At 28.6% G+C, this 19,987-nt stretch overlaps 1 protein-coding gene across 1 annotated transcript; it reads left to right on the top strand.

The window, feature by feature from the left end:
• The first annotated feature begins 2,652 nt into the window (after positions 1–2,652).
• Positions 2,653–19,663, top strand: LOC141532777 (uncharacterized). The gene is made up of 6 exons (XM_074251274.1): positions 2,653–3,058; positions 5,413–5,562; positions 10,382–10,542; positions 11,743–11,845; positions 16,832–17,304; positions 19,445–19,663. Exons 1-6 carry the CDS (start codon positions 2,884–2,886, stop codon positions 19,661–19,663), a joined length of 1,281 nt encoding a protein of 426 aa, XP_074107375.1. The 5' UTR covers positions 2,653–2,883.
• The last annotated feature ends 324 nt before the right edge of the window (positions 19,664–19,987 follow it).

Raw genomic sequence — 19,987 nt, 5'->3', positions numbered from 1 at the left:
GTTTACCTAAAGTTCGTTCAAGACACGGGAGAGAACAATGAACTGTGGCAGCCATTTGAGATCATATCTTTGACCAAAATGGCGTCAAGCGTCTGGTGACGGATCACCAAATTAAAAAGTCTACGGAACTTGGTGGGGAAACGCGAACCGGTTCAACGTTGTGTAGGTCAAAAACCTCGAACAAGGCGGACAATTGATCTTTACGTTAGAAACTACCCTGCATGGAAAGTGCTTCGCGACGATTAAAGTTAAGAAAGAAAAGGTGAAAGATTATCCTTAAAAATTGGACGGCTTTAAGATCGATATCAAGGAAAGGTTTCAATGCATGCAGTTCTTTTATGAGAAAACCCGAGATACCAGTTCATGTAAGGACGGGAAAAAAGTCCTAGAAAAATGATAACTTCTTCGGGGTCAGTTTTGCTACATAGAAAAAAAATTTACTTGAATCAAATAAATAATTTTGAAGAATTTCATCTTCTTGAAATAGAATTATTATCGTAAATATTGTAATCAGTAAAATATTATTCCTATTAATTTTAGAGGTTTTATATTTTGAAATGCTAGATTTCAATTTAGTATCATTAAATTTTTTTTATTTAATTTAGAATAATAGTAAACTAGAATTTGAATTGCGCGCGCAAGCGCGCGCCTTACTATAGACTTTGCATATATTTTCATGCTTATGATATATTTGACCAATCACGTTACGAATAGTTTGCAACACATATTTTTCATCTTAATTTTATTATAGGAATTTTATTATAGGATAGTTACAAAAAATTATGAATATAATTAGAGCACATTTTTACAAATAATAATAAACTAATTGCATAAAAATTCTATGAGAATAACAATTTAATAAAAATTTGTTAGAATTAATTTTAATTCAGCAACAAATGATTACCAATAAAATGTGTAATTTTTTATGACTGAGAAGTCGAGAGTTTCTGGATAAAATACCGTTACTTTGATTAATTTTTACTGGAGCAAAACATTTTACTTAATTCAAGACAATAAAACTCTTCAAAATTATTTTCTTGATTCAAGAATTTTTCTCTTGAATCAAGTTAATATTCTTTTTAGTGTAAATGCATCTAGTATCCCTACAAGGAGTTTTAATAACTGACAGAGTTCCAAATCTTGCAAAAAATCTGAATTTTTAAGTCAAATGAAGAGTTTTTCCGACTTCGGACTTTTTAAGAAAATAAAAAACTTTATGAACTATTATTCGTACTTATTTTAGACTCGCTGGAATTTGGACAGACTTTGGATGAAATTGCACCTGTTAAATATTTTTTTGAATATTTAAAAATGCTTTTTATTCTGTGAATTCTCTGTCGGAATAAAACTAAATATTTTCACTAAAATTTAGGTTAAACAAGTTTTCTAAAGTAAAAAAATACCCTTTGAAAAAGAACTTTGTCAGTCTGTTATTTTTTTTTTTTTTTTGATATCAAACTGTCAAACAGAATTTGTTTTAAGTGGAAGTAAAAATAAATACACAAATATGAGTATAATCAATAAATATTTACATTACAAAACTGATATCATGTATTTCTGTATTTATATGATGAAATTTCACCACTGAACAGTGGACTGTTTAATAATTTACAATAAAAGCAGTACAATTATGTTAACTCTAATTATAACTCGCGGTTCCACGAATCGATAATTTGAGCGCCTGCTCTAAAAATATTTCCTGTTTTTGGGGTAATTTTTTTTATTTATTTATTTCGTATGCTCTACATATATTCAATTTATTGTGATTAAATTATTGTTAATATTATTGTATAAAAAAAAAACCCCGAGTGGAAAAATAAAAAAATTTGCCTACGGAATAAACCGAGTTTTTTTTTTTAAGCAAATAAATTATAATTAGCTTAAACAAGTTTCATATGCCAAATTATTAACAATCTTGATTAAGAAATCCAATTTGAAATAATTCAATCTATTTATTGTTTTAAATAATTTTTAATTTATTTTAAAAAATTTATCTCAAGTTTTTTAAATTTTAATTATACTCTTACAAAAAATTTAGCTTAATTTTTATAAAGATTAATTTATTTACAAGTTTCGCTGATAAATTTTACACCGAAAAAAAAGTTCACTTTTTTTTCAAAGAAAATTTATTTCTCTTCCTAATAATTTTCTTGAGTGAAAAAAATATTTTTTTTTCTGTGTAGGTCAAATTAAATTAAATTAATTACTTTAATGTAAGTGAAATTGACTTTTATTAACAAATAAATTATTATAGAGAGAATGTTTAAAAAAAAATGTCACTTGAAGTTAAAAAAAAAAATTAATCTAATTTTTTTTTTAAATATTAAAAATTGTACCAAACTAAGAAAAAAATATTAAATTAATTTTAAAGTTTACAAATATGCATTTTGTAATTATTTTTTTATTTTTATTTAATAAAATGAAAATAAAAAATTTTTTTTTATTTTTATTTAATAAAATAAAAATAAAAAATTTTGTTTAAATAAAATTTTTCTTGAAGTAAATTTTAAAGATTGAACTTGAAGTTCAAGACGAATAAGAAGAAAAAGAAGAAGGAGATAGAAGGGGAAAAGGAGGATAATCATGAGGTTGATGGTCACCCAGTTCAGTGGTATTTCCGCATAAAGACCGAGACCTTGAGCCGACAAACAAGTTGGCGTAAATCATCAAAGGCCACTGTACCTTTTATACCGTACAGTATTGTGAACTGTGTACATAACATCGGTATTTACACTTGTGTTGTCTGTGCGCTATTGTAGATGTCCCGTTGTTGTCGGAGCGTGTTTGCATTAGGTGACAGTGCTAGGAGATAAGTGTGCAAGTAACGAGGAGGGACACAATAATTGGTGTGTCGTTAGACCGTCGTTGGGGTTTTATTCTACCATGTCCCGGTCGACTGCCAGAACTGCCAGGATATCATCGTGGTTCACTATTATTCAACTTCTCGTGGCGGAAAGTCAACAGTGGTCCGTGTTCAATATGTGGCCTGGCTTTGGGCAATCTCCGCTCGAGTGGAGCAACCATCAAAATATTCAGAACCAACAAATTCAGCCCAGAGGTAAAGTACCCTATTAATCCTTCTGGCAATCCCCTATCTATTTAATCGTCTACCCAAAATTCGTCCGGTCGTTTTGTTTTGGTTCCGGTACACTTTCAAAATTTTACCTTTCACTCTACTCTTTAATTGTTAAAAGACCGGTCAATTTGTAGATCTACGATTTAAAATTTCAGTTCTGTTTCAAAATATTTACATCTTTTTATTGAAGACAGTGTTACACTTAAATTTATAATTATTACTCTTTGATGGAATTTAAAAAAAAATTTTTTTTTTGCTCCAATCGATATAAAAATAGTAAAAAAATTTAAAATCTATGGAAAAAAACGAAAAAAAAATTTTTTTAATATAAACCCTTATGGTTTTAAGAAAAATTTTTTTTTAAGTCATATTTATGTCTCTCTACTTTCAATAGTTCAAAAGTTCATTTGCTTCGAAGATATTCATTTTGCTGATGAAAATTATGCTACCAAGTTACAAGCACCTCTCATTCAAAAAGGGCTCAAAATTATTGAGAATCTGTTTTATTTTAAGATTTATCTGATTACCTTGTATGTTAATAATAATAGTATCCTTATCATGTAATTTTTACAATTAAAATCGCGTTACTAAAACCATAAGGGCGTATCTCAAAATATACGCTCTTATGGCATTGCAGAACCAATAGGGCGTATAAAAAAATTTTTTTTTTTGCTCCAATCGATGTAAAAATAGTAAAAAAAATAAAATCTATGGAAAAAACGAAAACAAATTTTTTTTTAATATACGCCCTTAAGGTTTTAGGAAAAATTTTTTTTAAAGTCATAAGGGCGTATCCTATTTTTTCGGTTTATTATCAATTATATGTCAGAGTAAGAAAAAAATCGTATTTTTTTAATTTTTGAATTATTTATATTTTTAATGATAAATTTTGGAATTATTAAAATTATAAGAAACTTAAGAGTAGATCAAAAATCAATTCAAAATTTTTCTTTTTTACTTAAATAAATATTTTTTCAGATAAATTAAGTTGTGGTGTGATATTTTTCATCACCCGTAACATTTATTATTTACTCTGATCTATAATTAATAATAAATCGAAAAAATAGGACTTTAAAAAACATTTTTCTTAAAACCACAAGGGCGTATATTAAAAAAAAATTTTGTTTTCGTTTTCTTCATAGATTTTCATGTTTTTACTATTTTTATATTGATTGGAGCAAAAAAAATTAATTCGCGCGTTTTATTTTGTTTTCGAATTTTGGTTACGCGTGGCAGATTTATATTTAACTAATGGTTTAAAAAAAAACTCGGGCAAAAGTAATTTTCTCTATGGAAGCACAATTAAATTTTCGGATGATTGGAGTAAAATAAAATAGAAGGAGCATGCAACCAAAGGAACTATTCAAACACCAATGAACAGAACGACCGCAGGGAAAAACAGTCAAAGTTAATTTAGATTTACGTGAGTTAAGGCAACTAATGCAATATATTTAAATTATTTATGTCGAAAAAATTCGTGTACGAGTGCACGGGTTATGAAAATACAAAACATGATATTTAAATAATAATAATAATAAAAATAAAATAGTAACAGAAGCAGCATACACCGGTATTGAATCAACGGTTGTTTTATTTTAAATTCGTGATTGGATTTATTGAGCTATTGTGTTATTTAACTGATTGTCCTCGTTTGTAGAGATATTTGGATCTTTAGAGAATTTAATCCTCTAGTTTTATATTTTTTGGTTCAACTGTACAGGTAATACTCTTCGGAGTGAAAGCGATTTGATTGATTAAAAAATGTAATATTTTAAATTAATATTTCAGACAGAAATTTTGAGTATTAAAAAAAATTAATCAATTTAATTTGCAGATCGTTCCACAATTATTGTAATTTTTTTCTGCTTGAGATAAAAATTTTTTTTTCTTGTCATTTATCGAAAATTTTTTTTGTAAATTTTTTTTGCACAAATTTTTAAGTAAATACAATTTATTTTCCATTAAAAAAATAAAATAAAACTTCTAACCTCAGACGTAATAAATAAAACCGTATTAACTTTTTTTAAACAAATTAATTTAGGAAATAGTAAATCCCAGGCAGTTATAAATAACCATTAAAACTTTTTACAAATAATTAATCCAAGACACGGTTCTTTAGAAAACCGCGTACTTAAAAAGCCGAGGAGTACTGGAGCAGTAAAAAGTTTTTAGTTTAATTAATGACATTACAATAAGTACGGGGCTTATATAAGCCCCGTAATTTTAATTACCACGCGAAGTTAAAAGTTATATAATAATCATAATTATCATTATGGTTATTATGTAATATGTAATGTGTAATACCAGTTAAATGAATTAAATTTTCAAAATTACAGTTCTAAACTTTTTCCCCGTTCCGGTGGAAGAAGAATGCCGCTCGGAGGATCAACGCCGACGTGGAATATGCATGAACACCTACGAGTGTCGAATCCAACAAGGCAAATCACACGGACCATGTGCTCTCGGTTTTGGTGTTTGCTGTGTCTGTAAGTTTTTTTTACAAATAAAATATAATATTATTCATAGATTCGTCCCACGTAATTCTGTTATTATTCTTACTCTAGAGTTGAGTTTTGAATAAAATTAATTTGATACAATATATAGTTACAAATTTTCACGCGAAAAAAAAATAACCATTTTAGGAAAATATATAAAGACATATGTAGATAGATAAATTTGATTTTGTCGAAAAAAATCGAGAAATAATTGAATTGTCTGATGAATTTATCGGGGAAAATTTTTTAGAGTTGACACACGTGTTGCTGTTATGGACGCCTGTATGCAAATTTAAATTTACATTGAACTTCCGTCAATGTGTTGCTATTTTTTTTTTTTATTTAAAAAAATTATTAAATATTTCACCAGAATTAAAAAAAAATTAAAAAAAATTTTTTTTCGTTCATAAAATACAAAATATACACTGATAAAAAATTTAACTCGGCTCAAGAGCAAGAATCTTGAACCAAAAACACCATTTTTGAAGAAAATCAATTTCGAAGGTCACAAGTGTTAATAACCGATAAATTAACCGCGGTAATTCCCTGCTCGACAATTATCACGCGTTCTTTTAGTTATTAACTGGACAACGAACTCTTGTTACTTTATTGCTCCAAGTTATCGGTGTCATTTATTATATTTCCAAACATTTATCATTTATCTGTCCATCGAATCGGTCAGTCGTTCGATCCCCGAGGGCAATTGCGATAAATAAATAAACAACCAGAACACAAATCGATATCGAAATATTTCGGGTGCAGATAACTGTCTCGGTGATGTTTACCTCCGTCGAAAAATAATCTGGTGGGTGTCTCTCTTAAATACTCCAGAATCTTGAGCACCAGAGTCTTTTTTTTTTTTTATTAATTAACTTCTTCTCGCTTTATTTAACAAGAATAAACCAACAAACGAACCCAGGTAAAAAAAAATCGTCTTTAAATTGTCGTTTGTTTAAGATCTTAAACGTGACACAAACCAAGACTTTTTTAAGACGCTAAAAAAATTTTGGGAGCAGATTTTTGAAATTTGTTATGAAAATTAATTTTTAGACGATTTTACGACTTTTTCATCTTAAAATAATCACGAAAAATGTTTTAAAACTATTGTAAGATTTTTTTAGACAAACCAAGACTTTTTTAAGCCAAAAAAAAAATTTCGAGAGCAAATTTTTTAAATTTATTATGAAAATTAATTTTTAGTCGATTTTACGACTTTTTAACCGCTATTTTTGAGTACGCTCTTTTTAAATTGAATTTTTTAAAATTGTTGAAAAATTATTATCGGATAATTTTAAAACTTTTTTAAGACGACGCGTTTTAATGTTCCGGGGCTCTGTCGTTGTTAACTCATCTTAAAATAGTCACGGATTTTTTTAAGACTATTGTAAGATTTTTTTCGAGACTATTTTAAGAATTTTTAAAAAATATTTTAAGATTTTTTTAAGACGATTTTTAGATTATTTTAAGACTGTCTATAATAATTTTCCTAAAAAAGTCTTGATTTGTGTCACGTTTAAGATTTTAAACAAACGATAATTTCAAAAAAATTTTAAGATTAGATATTCATCTAATTAATTATTTACTTATTAAATTTACCAATTGGATCCAATATTTGTTTTCCCAAAATCCTTCTGCTGATTATAGTTCTTTCCTTGCGAAAAATTCAACACCCAAACAATAATAAATGCATAAAAAAAACGAATTGCAAGGTAGTAATAATGTTTTCAATCCCCCTATCGAATAGCTCATTAGAGCATCTCGTTAACACGGATTTAAATTTCCAAATCAATCTCTGTATAAATAATAAAATAAATATCCATCAATAATTAATAATCTGGCGGATAAAACGACTCACTTTGCTTTTAAAATAAATCTATAAAGAATTTATACGTGTTGCTTTTGCACAAACACATATTTGTGCGGATTGAGTCACGTATGAGTATGAGTATGGTACAACCGGATCGAAAGTACAGTTAGTTGATTGCTCACTTTTAAAGGTTTCGTTATTATTTTATTTTGTTTGCTATTCCATAAACTCGGAGAGTAAATCTATTAAATCCAACTACTACTTATTTAATAATAATAATAATAATAATAGTAATTTTTTATAAGAAGAAAATAAACTGTCTTAAAAATTTACTATTGTAAAAATTTCCTTCTAGAAGTAATAAAATAAAAATTAAATATCTCGATAAAAATTTTGATGTGACAGTCAGAAATTTTAATTGGCAAATATGAATGCGAATTTATAAACACGGCCCGTAAATTTAAGAATAAAGATGCGTGTAATGGCGTAAAAGTATGATACGAGTATGAGGAAATAATTAAATAAATTATTTCGTACGGTTTTTGTAGAGTCACGTATACGCTTGTAGATTATATATTAAATCCAATTTTTTTTAAATCATTAAATGTCATTCTCTTTTGTTTTTCTCGATGGAAAAACGCCCGAGCTTTTAAATTTTGGGTGATAACTCATGTCTTATCGTATCAGTCTCCAAAAAATCAATTTTTAAGCTCTGCGTCTTTATTTCAAGCTCCTCTGAGATTTTAACGTCAGATTCGAAGACATTGAGTGTAAAAAACAAACTGTCTAAAAGTTTTATTTTCCGGTAAACTTTGACAGTTCGTAACATGCTTTCCAGTCGAGCTGATAAATTTTTAAAAAACAAGATTTAACCTTTAAGAGTGTTATTTTATTTATACTAAGCTTCTAATGAATAGAATTTTTACGTCCGTTGTTTTGTCTCACGAATTACGCCCTGAAGTTTGATTCTTTTTTTTTGAATTGATTTTTGAAAAGGACTATTTAAAAATAATTTTTTAGATTGTTAAATTTTAGAAAATGAGAATCTATAGAGATTTCAAGATTTTGATTGATTTTTTTTTATTTTGATGCGACAATTTGGACCTAAGTTATGATTTGTATTCATTTTCTGACTTTAAACTGTACAAAAAATTTTTTTCAAAATTTGAACCTTTCAAATTTTAAATTAACTTTTTATCGATCGAATTATCCCCATTCAATCTCAAACTATAGCCAGTTAAGCATTTATAATAACTGAAAAAATTTTAAAAAGTATTATAAACCAATCTTTACGAAAAATAAATATTAAAGTATACCATCGGCTTTAAAAATGTTCTAGAATTCAAATTTGCACGCGCAAGCGCGCGCCTGAGTTTAGAGTTTGCATATATTTTTATATTTTTTCATCTAAATTATAAGAGTGGATTGGAAGGAGGTTAAGGAAAAAAACAATTATAATTTGATGTTATAACATCATTTCTATATTCGAGCTACAATTGATGGCTCAGTTTTAACGGATAGCTTAACAGGTAGAGCCTTTGAGGCGTAACCAAGAGATCCAGGGTTCGAATCCTGGTCTGGAACCGTCCGAATTATTTTTTCAGTCAAATTTATCTTTAATGACAAATTTAGATATATTAAATTAATAAATATTAATTCATAGTAGGAGCTCAAAAATTAGTCATTATGACCTTTGAATGTTGAGTAAAAATTTTTTTGTCTATTCCAAAAATTTTTTGTTAAAACTAAAAATCCTTAGCTTGAACATAAATTTTTGTCGGTCAAATTAAAGTCAAGTTACAGCCACTTGATCATTCATCAAAATAATAAATAAAAGTTAAAAATTTGATTTATTAGTTATATTTTATATTATGAACCCAAGTGGTCTTCCTTGTATCTTTTCTGACGTTTCAAAGTAATTATCCCTTAGTATGAACACTGTGTACCTCACACCCGTCAAAAATAACAATTCCACCCCTAAAAAACAAAATAAACGTTAAATAATAGTCCAAAGAAATAAACAATGAACTTAGTAACCTTTGGGTGGGATTTGAAAGACAATGATAAACTTAACCCAGACAAGCAGTTAATACCGTAGAGGTTCATGACCGGTTTTCTAGTTACCCATGAGAGTGTGGTAATAACTCCCCCTCGTCACCCTCAGATCGAGCATCAGTAGCCGAGTAAAGTGCCTTTGTTGATGTGATGCTTTTGGATCTCTCGACAGTAGGTCTCTCAGGTCGACACTTGTGACATTTGGACGCAGCCACCGGGGAAATTTACTGTTGAAATGTTGAGCTTCAAGGGTTCCAATTCCACCCCTCCGGTTCTTAAGTTAACTCGCATATTCTTTTACTTATTTAGCTTTTATTTTTTGAACTTTTTTTAGAGCCAGAAACTAGTATAGTTTTTGCCTTTACCTTCACTTCAACACACATAAGCTCTCTTACTTGACTCGACTACTCACCCTCTGAGTTTTATGTAGCAGCTGAATCGGAGCTCGTGCATTTTTAAAAGCTAGTTTTGTTTCCCCTTTGCCGCGTGCAAATATCCCTCACCGAGTCCAAGAAATTGTGAATTAAAAAAGGTTTTTAGCTGTGGCGGAGTATCACAAGGATAAATCATGAATAGACTGCTGGAGGGAGAGATAGAGGAGCCGTTTTTTTTTTTTTTTTAATTAAAAAGAATAAATGATAAAATAAAAAATAGGTTTAACCACTGGGGAATCGCTTGGGAATGCATGAAGAGTTAAGGACCCACTTGCAACGTTTCTTTCCGATCCGTGAATTGCCGGCTAATTTTACCCTTTTCTTTTTGCAGTCTTTAGAAATAATAAAAACCTTTTTTTTTGGAGGGGGGGGGGGAAATAAAAATAAAATGACCGCGGGACATTGATCGGAATGTATTAATAATTTTATTTGTTTTGTGGTTTATTGAACTGTTAGTAAATTCATGGTAAAAATTGGGTCTTTGAAGAATATTAATTATTTATGTTCCATGAAGTTACAACTGGCTGCGGGGGCGAGGTGATTAATAACTTGACGTACGTGGTGAGTCCTGGGTTTCCAAATCTGGTCGATCAGCCTTTGAATTGTTCAGTGGTCATCAGAAAAATCGAGTCCCAAGTCAGCCAGATGAGAATCGACTTTATTCACTTTAATATTGTAAGATATTTTTGACTTTTTATTTTTATTTAATGATTTATTATTGAAAATAATAGTTAATAATTTATTGGTACCAATTGAATCACTGATTTTATGATTCAGGTATCAGGACTTTTGATACAATATTCAAATATATAAATATTAATCTTTGATAAAATATTTTTTATAATTTAAATTTTTGATAAAATTTCGATAAAATATTTAAATATATAAATATTAATTTTTTTTAGATCAATAATATCCCAAAAAAAATATCCTCGAGATTAAATATCACACAAAAACCATGATAAAAGGACACAACACGGTTACAAGCTTATGTGTTGGTAATTTAATTATTTAAAATATTTTAGGATATTTTTTTGGGGATATTTTGTCCGGGATATTTTTTCGGGGATATTTTATCAGAGGATCAATGAATAACTAAGCTATCCAGTCCATATGAAGATTAAGTCAAAAAAATTTTTTCTACGTCCAAAGATTAAAAAAAAAAAAAAAACAAAAAAATTTAGAAAATTTTAAAAATTAAAAAAAAAAAAATTTCAAACTCTGATCCAAGAACTAGACACTTAGAGCTACAATTTTTTTTTTGCTGTACGACCATTTTTGTATAAGTTACAGCCTGTTGAAAATCCCCCAAAAATTTGGATTTTTTTCTTGCTCCCTTAATTTTTGTGAGAAGTTTATAATCGTGGTACTATGAGCCACTAATTAATTAGTGAAAATATGACTGACTAAAAAAAAATGACTCACTAATTAGTAAAAACTAATTAACTGTTGAAATTATGAATTTTTATAAAAAAAAATGATTCATTAATTTACTACGAAAAAATCTAACTTACTTATTTACGAATAATCAACCCTGACAAGCATAATCGAATAAGTATAAATCATCTCCCTTAAAAATGACAATCATTCATAAATGATATTCATCTTGACATAACATATCTGATCACAATTAACACTCTAAATAAACGACTTTCCATCCGATTTGATCTTCCCCTCGTTAAATTTCTGGTTATCAGTGTCAGTTATCATGATGATTATTAGCTCCGCTATCTCACGGTGAAACAGTCGAGGGTTTTTATATTAAAACAAGCAATAAAAATCCAATATGGGCAGATATTGATCGACGTGAAAAATTCATGAAACGAGTGGAGAATAAGAGAAGAAATAAAAATTTGTATTGCACATCCTATCCAGGGTCAACCGAATCTACGGACTGGCGTCTGCGACGAGGACGTTATGGAGATCACTAGCGATGTCAGGACATTCCAGCTGTGCGGTTGGAATAGCGGCCAGCATAGTAAGTATCTTTACGTACAATAACAACTATAATAATCATAATTATTTTTACAAATATATACCGAGGTCAAAATTTTGCAACATTTGAAATTCCCAAACTAAACTCCTGTTAAAAAATTCTATGAAAATCAAATAAATCGTCTTACCCCAAAATATCTTGGGAAATACTTAAACGCAGCTCCTGCTCAAAGCGGAACTCAAAATTCCAATTTTAAAAGGTTTTTTACGGAAATTGAATTTTGGCACACCCTAATAATACATTAAACATAAAACATTTTCCGCTACACAAAAAAAAGGTTCACTTGAGCCAAGAAAATATTTTTTTTCCTAATTGTTTTCTTAAGCGGAGAAAAAAAATTTTTTCAGGCATCCGAAAATTTTCTTGAGCCAAGAATTTTGTTCTCCAATCAAGAAATTTTTCTTTCTGTGTATAATGGAGTATTATTATTGTAAATAACCCACACAGAAAAAATTATTTTCTGAGTTTTGAACTTTTTGATTGAAAAGTTTCAAATAATTGACTAAAATTGAATTATTTTTTGCTCAATATTTTTTTTTCCATTTAAACATAAAACATTTCTTGCTAAGAAATTAAATTTTTCTCAACAATACTATATTTTACTTTAAAACTAAAAAATTCAAGTTAAGAACATTATGCTCTTGGCTTCCAACAACCCAACAGCAGTGCTGCCTTCGAATTCCGAAAAAATCACCTATTAATATTATATCAATAGATCTATCGATTCCTTAATATTTTAAATGTGTAAAAAAATTGTCCTAAAAATGTTTAGAAAATATTCAAAGCTTAGAATATCAAAACGTAACACAATAAAAGACAATCTTAGGATAACTAATAAAAAATTGAAAATTTTCAGATAATATTTTCGAATTATTTGTCGATTATTTTGGACTGAATTTCAAAATCTGTTAACGACGAATAAATTGAAGATTAGGACATAAAAAGTTTATTTTAAAAATTTCCATTCTTTAGTTCCTGAACAAATAATACAAAGTTCAGCCTTTAAAAATATATAAATTTTTTTAAGGACTTAATTTTTAAAATTTACAATAAATTTCTTTGATTAAAAGAAAAAATCACCTATTAATATTATATCAATAGATTTATCGATTCCTTAATATTTTAAATGTGTAAAAAAATTGTCCAAAAAATGTTCAGAAAATATTCCCAAAGTACACATGTAAAATTTTGAGCCAATGCAATTTTTGGACATTACTCCATGAAATGAAACATAAATCTACCTAAAAAGTAAAGACTAAAATAGAAATGATAATGATTTCGTTAAAACTACGTGAAATATTAATGAGACTGTCTTATTGCATTATTTATTTCCGCATCTTGAAGAAAGATAAACAAAATCATGTTTGTATTATTTTATATCCCGTGAAAACATAATATACATGCTTTTGTAATAATGTTCCCTTCTTTTATTTTACTCTTGTCTGGGATTGCAGGCTTACTACACTTTAGTTTTTAGTAGACGTGCGATACAAACAAATAGAGCTTCATGCTTGAATATCAATAAGGAACAACTGTATCAATTTATTTCCTAAGAAAACTTCGAAATTGTAAAACCAACAAGGAAGCTGTTAATATTTCTTGGGTTTGTTACAGTTTGGAATTTATTATTTATTCAATAGTGAATACTGAGTAGTGCTATGTGCGGCTAGATTCTCTCCAAATGGTGTAGGAAGCACAAATAAAATTCTGAGAAATCGAAAATTTTATGTCCCAAGCGGTCTTGTAATATTGAAATCGAATTAAAGTGGATAATTTTAAAAACGCTTTTAATGGATGAAATACAAAATTAATCTTCATCAATATTTGATACACGGGAGAAAATTTTCTTTAAAAATTTTTTTTAGAAAAAAATTTTCAAATCTAGAAAACTTTTTTTCAACAAAAAAATAACTTAGAAAAATTTTAATTTTTTCAACTTGGAAAAAAAATCTGTTTAAAATTTTCAACAAACTAATTTTTTATTAGAACATTGTTCATTTTTTTTTCTCAGTATGCTTTTCTATATTTTCTTTGTAAATAATTATCTCAAAAATTATAATCAGATCAGAAATTCTGATTATTGTCATTTTTACTGTAATTTTTATACAAAAATTTTTTCTGTGTATTTTTTTGGAGCTACAGATAAAAACAAACTCTAATTTATCTTAATTTTTAAATTGAGATTACTGGGCTAAAATTATTATGGCGCACCCAGAATTTCCCTTCTAAAAGCCAAGTTTTTGATTTCCTCGAGTTTAATAATAACAAAAAATCATAGAGAATTTTTATGAGGGACATAAAAAACACGATTATGAAGAAAAATGATTAAAAACATTCCCGAATTAATTAATTAATATTTTTGATTTAATAATTATTTATGAACGATCATTAATATGCATTAACTATTAAACTTAGTCATTATATTCGTAAATTAAATTTATAAATTGAGAATTATATTATAAAATCGTTAAATTATATTTATTTTATGATAGAAATAAAATTTCCAAAAAAAAAACCGATTATTTTATATAATTGATCATGTTAAATTTTTTTCGTGTATTTTTTCGAAAAATTCATAAATGTTTTGAGGTTGGACAAAAAAATTCTCAAAAATTCTAAAAAATGTTTTTAAAGGGTAGAAAAGAATTGCAAAAGAAAAAGAATTTTGACACACCCTACTAAATGATTTTGAGATAATCATCAAGTCCATTTGAAATGTTTGTAATAATAGTACCGCTCACAGACATAAATAGCTGCTGACGTCATAAAAATCGATCAACAAAATCGCGTAGTTATAGAATAGATTTACACGAAAATAAATAAAATAAGCTGGAGAGAATTCTCGGCGCACAATATAATAGCGCCTCAATTTTATCTGATTTTGTCCATCGCACCCTCTACAAATAACCATAGCTATAACGTAGAACATGTAGGAAGGGAAGAGACCATTCTGGACAGGAAATAGAATAATATATTCTTCTCAATTACTTTTCATTTAATATGAATGCTTTCATATCCTCTGTATTCGCTTATTGAATTTTAATATATATATATATATATATATTTCTGTCCTAGTGAAACACTACCCTCGTATCCTCATCTGAATTCGAATACATTATACATTTATTGCTATAGATGTACAGCAATCTAGGAATAACCTTAGTTTGTTCACCGAGAGCTTCAGTCCGACATTTTTCTTTTTTCTCTACTATATTCCTTTCAATCTCACTCCAATGGGTTCCCAATTCTAAAGAACCATTTCTTATTCAAATCATAAAGGGGCTCGTATCATCTTACATTTATGTTATTAATAGAATAGCCTATTTCGAAGAAAGCAACTTGATTTCTTCATATCCAGCTCGGATTTTATTAAAAAGTTCTTGTTTTATTCCCGAAGAAAATATTAAAAATTCTAAAAGATATTTGATAAGACAAGACCCGAGTTTTTTCCTCGGAACATTCTAACTATCAGCGGCGGTGATATATCGTCAAAGAGTTTTCTATATGAGATTAAATTCTGAACAAAAAAGATCTTATAACATTTTTCGCTATCTTCAATGCTTCGGGAGAAAATGGCGGTCCATTAATGCACTAACAAAGAAAAGTACTCGGCTGGATTTAAATTTACAATTTTTTTCTTTATATATCGATATTAGAGGCTTAAATATGGAGATTTAACCAAAAATATGTGGGGAATAAATTTTTTTCTATTTTTTTAAATCTGAAAACGGAACATTTATTATATTATCGTCGATAAATATGAATCAGCTGTCTTCGAACAGTGTTTTGAAATAAATTTTTTTATGGCTGCTGAGATAGATAATTTTTTTAGCTGCCAATTTTTTAGAAAAATTACTGCATTGATTTTCATTCATAAATCTTTATCATTTTTCTATTAACTTTGTTTTCAATCGACAATTTTTGAAAATTAATTAATTTATTGCTTTAGAAAAATCAGAAATTTAATTTTGTAATTATAAATTCTTTAAAATAATTAGTGGAGAGAAAAAAAAGTTCACTTGAGCCAAGAAAATATTTTTCTTCCTAATTTTTTTATTGAGCGAAAAAAAAATTTTTTTTTTTACACAAGATATTCCAACAAAATTAATTTTCTTGCTTTAAGAAATACGTATCTTGATCCAAGAAAATTTATTTAAGTCCAGAAAATCTTGTTTTTTTGAGAAAATTCAGCCTCTTGCTCCAAAAAATTTGGTTCTTGATAGAAGTAAATTTTCTTGTTTTGAAAAAATTTCTCTCTTGCTCCAAAAAATTAAATATAAAGATAGAAGTGAATTTTCATTAATATTTTTATTGATTAAAATGTCAAATGGGAAGATCAAATAATATTGAATCATTTTTTTAATTCAATATTTATAATTGCCCGCTAAAATATAAAATGGGTAACAAATATTCAAGAAAAAAATTTTCTTAGGGTGAAAAAATTTTTTTTTTAGCTGAAGTAGGTGGCGCTGCTTCCCTAAAGTATCTAAAAATCTTGATCAAATATAAAAATTTATTGTATCAAGTATTTATGATAATTTAAATTAAGAAAAAATTACTTTATCCAAGAATAGAATTTCAAGAAAAATTTTCACTTCGGTCTTCCTTCAGGCACCCGAAAATTTTCTTGAGCCAAGAATTTTATTCTCTAATCAATAAATTTTTTTTTAATTACCAATTTTTCGTTCAATCTTTTATTTTTTGATCAATAAAATCTATCAAACAGTTCCTTAAAATCACAAAAGGTAAAATTTTCCCTAAAACAATTAAATAAAATAATTCGATTAAAAAGGAGCGTCAACTGCATCGTAATCTGAGAATTGAGAAGCGTAGTAGAGCATAAAACATAAAAATCAATACCCCGAAGGTTAATATAAATTAAATAAACAACCCCAATGTATTTCTCCATCAAAACACCTAAATATCAATGTCCCAATAACTCAGAATGACGGTAACAATATATTTCAGTGTACGTGGACGTAACCGACGGCCCGGTGATCCTAAATCTGAGGCTGCCACGGAATCTTCAATCACGTATGTGGGAGATGTCCATAACGCAATTGCCATTCGAGCAGCGAGCACCGGCAGGTTGTCTCCAGTATTTCACCGAGCCTAGAGGTACCGTGAAGACCCTGAATTACTTGCCAAACGGGCGGTATCTGGCGAACCAGGACTACCTAATTTGCATGCGCCAGGAAAAAGGCTCATGCATTATCGCCTACTTTCCATGCTCCAATGACTCATTCCGGATTGGTCCTTCGAGGTTTCGCCGGCAAACTACGATGGATAACTCCACTGGAACTGGTGCCGCCAATCAAGCCTCTCTGGATGATGAAGGATCCGGAACGGGGCCCGTTGATGACGCTATTGTTGACGCAGCTCCAATACGTCGGTGCGTCGACCGAATTCTCATTCCCTGTGATTTCGAGGAATTCATTACGGTAGGTCTTAACTAGATTACTGTTATTATTCATTGCGGCTCTGCTATATTATTTATCTCGTCTCGGGAGGCTTTCATATTTATGTCTCTCTATACTTTCAATAGTTCATTTGCTTCGAAGATATTCATTTTGCTGATGAAAATTATGCTACCAAGTTACAAGCACCTCTCATTCAAAAAGGGCTCAAAATTATTGAGAATCTGTTTTATTTTAAGATTTATCTGATTACCTTGTATGTTAATAATAATAGTATCCTTATCATGTAATTTTTACAATTAAAATCGCGTTACTAAAACCATAAGGGCGTATCTCAAAATATACGCCCTTATGGCATTGCAGAACCAAAAGGGCGTATAAAAAAATTTTTTTTTTTGCTCCAATCGATGTAAAAATAGTAAAAAAATTAAAATCTATGGAAAAAACGAAAACAAATTTTTTTTTAATATACGCCCTTAAGGTTTTAGGAAAAATTTTTTTTAAAGTCATAAGGGCGTATCCTATTTTTTCGGTTTATTATCAATTATATGTCAGAGTAAGAAAAAAATCGTATTTTTTTAATTTTTGAATTATTTATATTTTTAATGATAAATTTTGGAATTATTAAAATTATAAGAAACTTAAGAGTAGATCAAAAATCAATTCAATTACTGTGATTTTACAGTAATTTTTAAAGAAAATTTATTTCCGTGTTACAACACCAAAACCACCTACACTTTGACAAATTATAAACCTAGATGCAACTCAAAGCCACCGTGAATTTAGCTGCATTGCACGGTGACTGCCCTTTAGTGTTTGCCATTAAAAATTAGCATCCCGTAAATTAAATCGAAGAAACCCTTCTTCATTTTCTGTATTACTGTTTCATATTGTAATTTTGGTTCATAAATTAAGATTTGATCCATTATATTAATGGATAAGCGAGAGCTTTCATCAACGTACCGACTGTGACGTAATTGTAGCAAACAATGTTTGCCTTGTCGATCGAACTCCTCTGAATAATTCATCATCATCTGCAGAACAGTGATGAAATAATCGAAAAGCTACCAAACTTCGGCAAGGCATCGGTTTAACACCACAATTGGAAAATTTGGCAAATTTAAATTTCACTAAATTACATTTTCCGAATGCTGATAGTTTAACGAAATTGACGGATGTTACTGGAACGACTTGTCGCTGGAGTATTCCAATATTCGACGGCTGTTTTGGCTGATGAACACGTGTTACATAATAATGTATGATCGTTAGTGTTGGAGGTGACATCGTTTTTGTTCCAGTTCGGTGGAAAGACCAAAAAAGAAAGTACATTAGTGAAGAAAAAGGTGCCATTAATTTTCCATGAGGAGTTTTTGTTAGGCTGAACACTGAGTAAATAACGGCTCACCCACCTGCGGATTCTTGTCAGGATCTTGGTTGGGGTTTAGATATGAAAGAAAAGTTGAAAAAAATCTGAATTTTTTTATCTTTGTCAATACTTTAGAATTTTTTTTGAATAATCGTTAAACAAATTTTAGGAAGGAGAAATAAAAATTTGAAAAGCATTCTTGTTATTCCAAAACTTAGCATCCCACGGTTATAATTTTTCTGATGAATTTAACAGTAAAGATAAACGAAAATAGAATTTAATTTGCGCGCGCAAGCGCGCACCTGACTATAGACTTTGCATATATTTTCATACTTATGATATATTTGACCAATCACGTTACGAATAGTTTGCAACATATATTTTTCATCTTAATTTTACTATACTATAGGAATTTTACTATATGACTAGAATTCAAATTTGCGCCCGCCTTAACTATAGCATTTACATATATTTTCATGCTTATGATATATTCAACCAATCACATCACGAATAAATTGGTTTCACATACATTTCATCTCTATTTTAATATTAGAATATTAGAATTTTTTTTCCGTGCCGTAATTGAAAAATAAACCAGTGTTTATTGTTATTAAAAAAATATTTCTATAAAATATTGAATAGATGAATAGATGAATGGATTTTCTCTTGAATCAATCGCAACTATGACAACTGTTACTGACCACTCAGCTATTTAGTGTTTTTAGTAACTGTAGCTGGAACAGAAGCATGTGATGTTGTAAATGGTTAATTAAATAATAAAAAATAAAATTGTTTCAGCCGGGGAATGACGGCGCTGGAATATGCGATATGGAGCATTGTGGAACTTCTCTGTGTATGACGAGTGAATTTGATGCTGACGGTAATTGCCGAGTTGAAACATCAGCCACTCCATTTAACATCAGGGTGGCGTTTGGGATGGGTGATCAAAACAACACGTATCCTGTTGACATGACGGGCATGTGTCTCAACTATGAACAGCTTGAATGTGCTTCGTAATATCCTAGTCTTTAGTTATTTCTATTTATATATATATATATATATATATATATATATATATATATATATATATATATATATATATATATATATATATATATATATATATATATCTTTTTATATAAGGACTGTGATTTCGCTCAAGTTTAAATGTTCCCAGATAATTATGCTTCAAGCTTAATGTTAATTATTTTAAATATTAGTTCAGTTTATCAGGCCTTTTACAGTCGTAGTTAGTTGTTAAATTTTCACATGCATGATAAGAAGTCTAATAGAATCAGTTTCAAATGCCATTCTTGTTATTCTGTATGCAATAATATTAAT

Source organism: Cotesia typhae, unplaced genomic scaffold (genome assembly GCF_013202065.1).
Source record: "Cotesia typhae breed Kobodo isofemale line unplaced genomic scaffold, CoteBio_Ctyphae contig_69, whole genome shotgun sequence".
In the NCBI taxonomy this organism is placed as follows: Eukaryota; Metazoa; Arthropoda; class Insecta; order Hymenoptera; family Braconidae; genus Cotesia; species Cotesia typhae.
This window is presented reverse-complemented; position numbering and strand designations above follow the sequence as displayed.

Coding starts and splice junctions, on each gene's coding strand:
- LOC141532777 (XM_074251274.1), top strand. CDS start 2,884: ATGTCCCGGTCGACTGCCAGAACTGCCAGGATATCATCGTGGTTCACT. Junction 11,846..16,831: donor TTGGAATAGCGGCCAGCATA/GTAAGTATCTTT, acceptor AATATATTTCAG/TGTACGTGGACGTAACCGAC. Junction 17,305..19,444: donor ATTTCGAGGAATTCATTACG/GTAGGTCTTAAC, acceptor AAATTGTTTCAG/CCGGGGAATGACGGCGCTGG.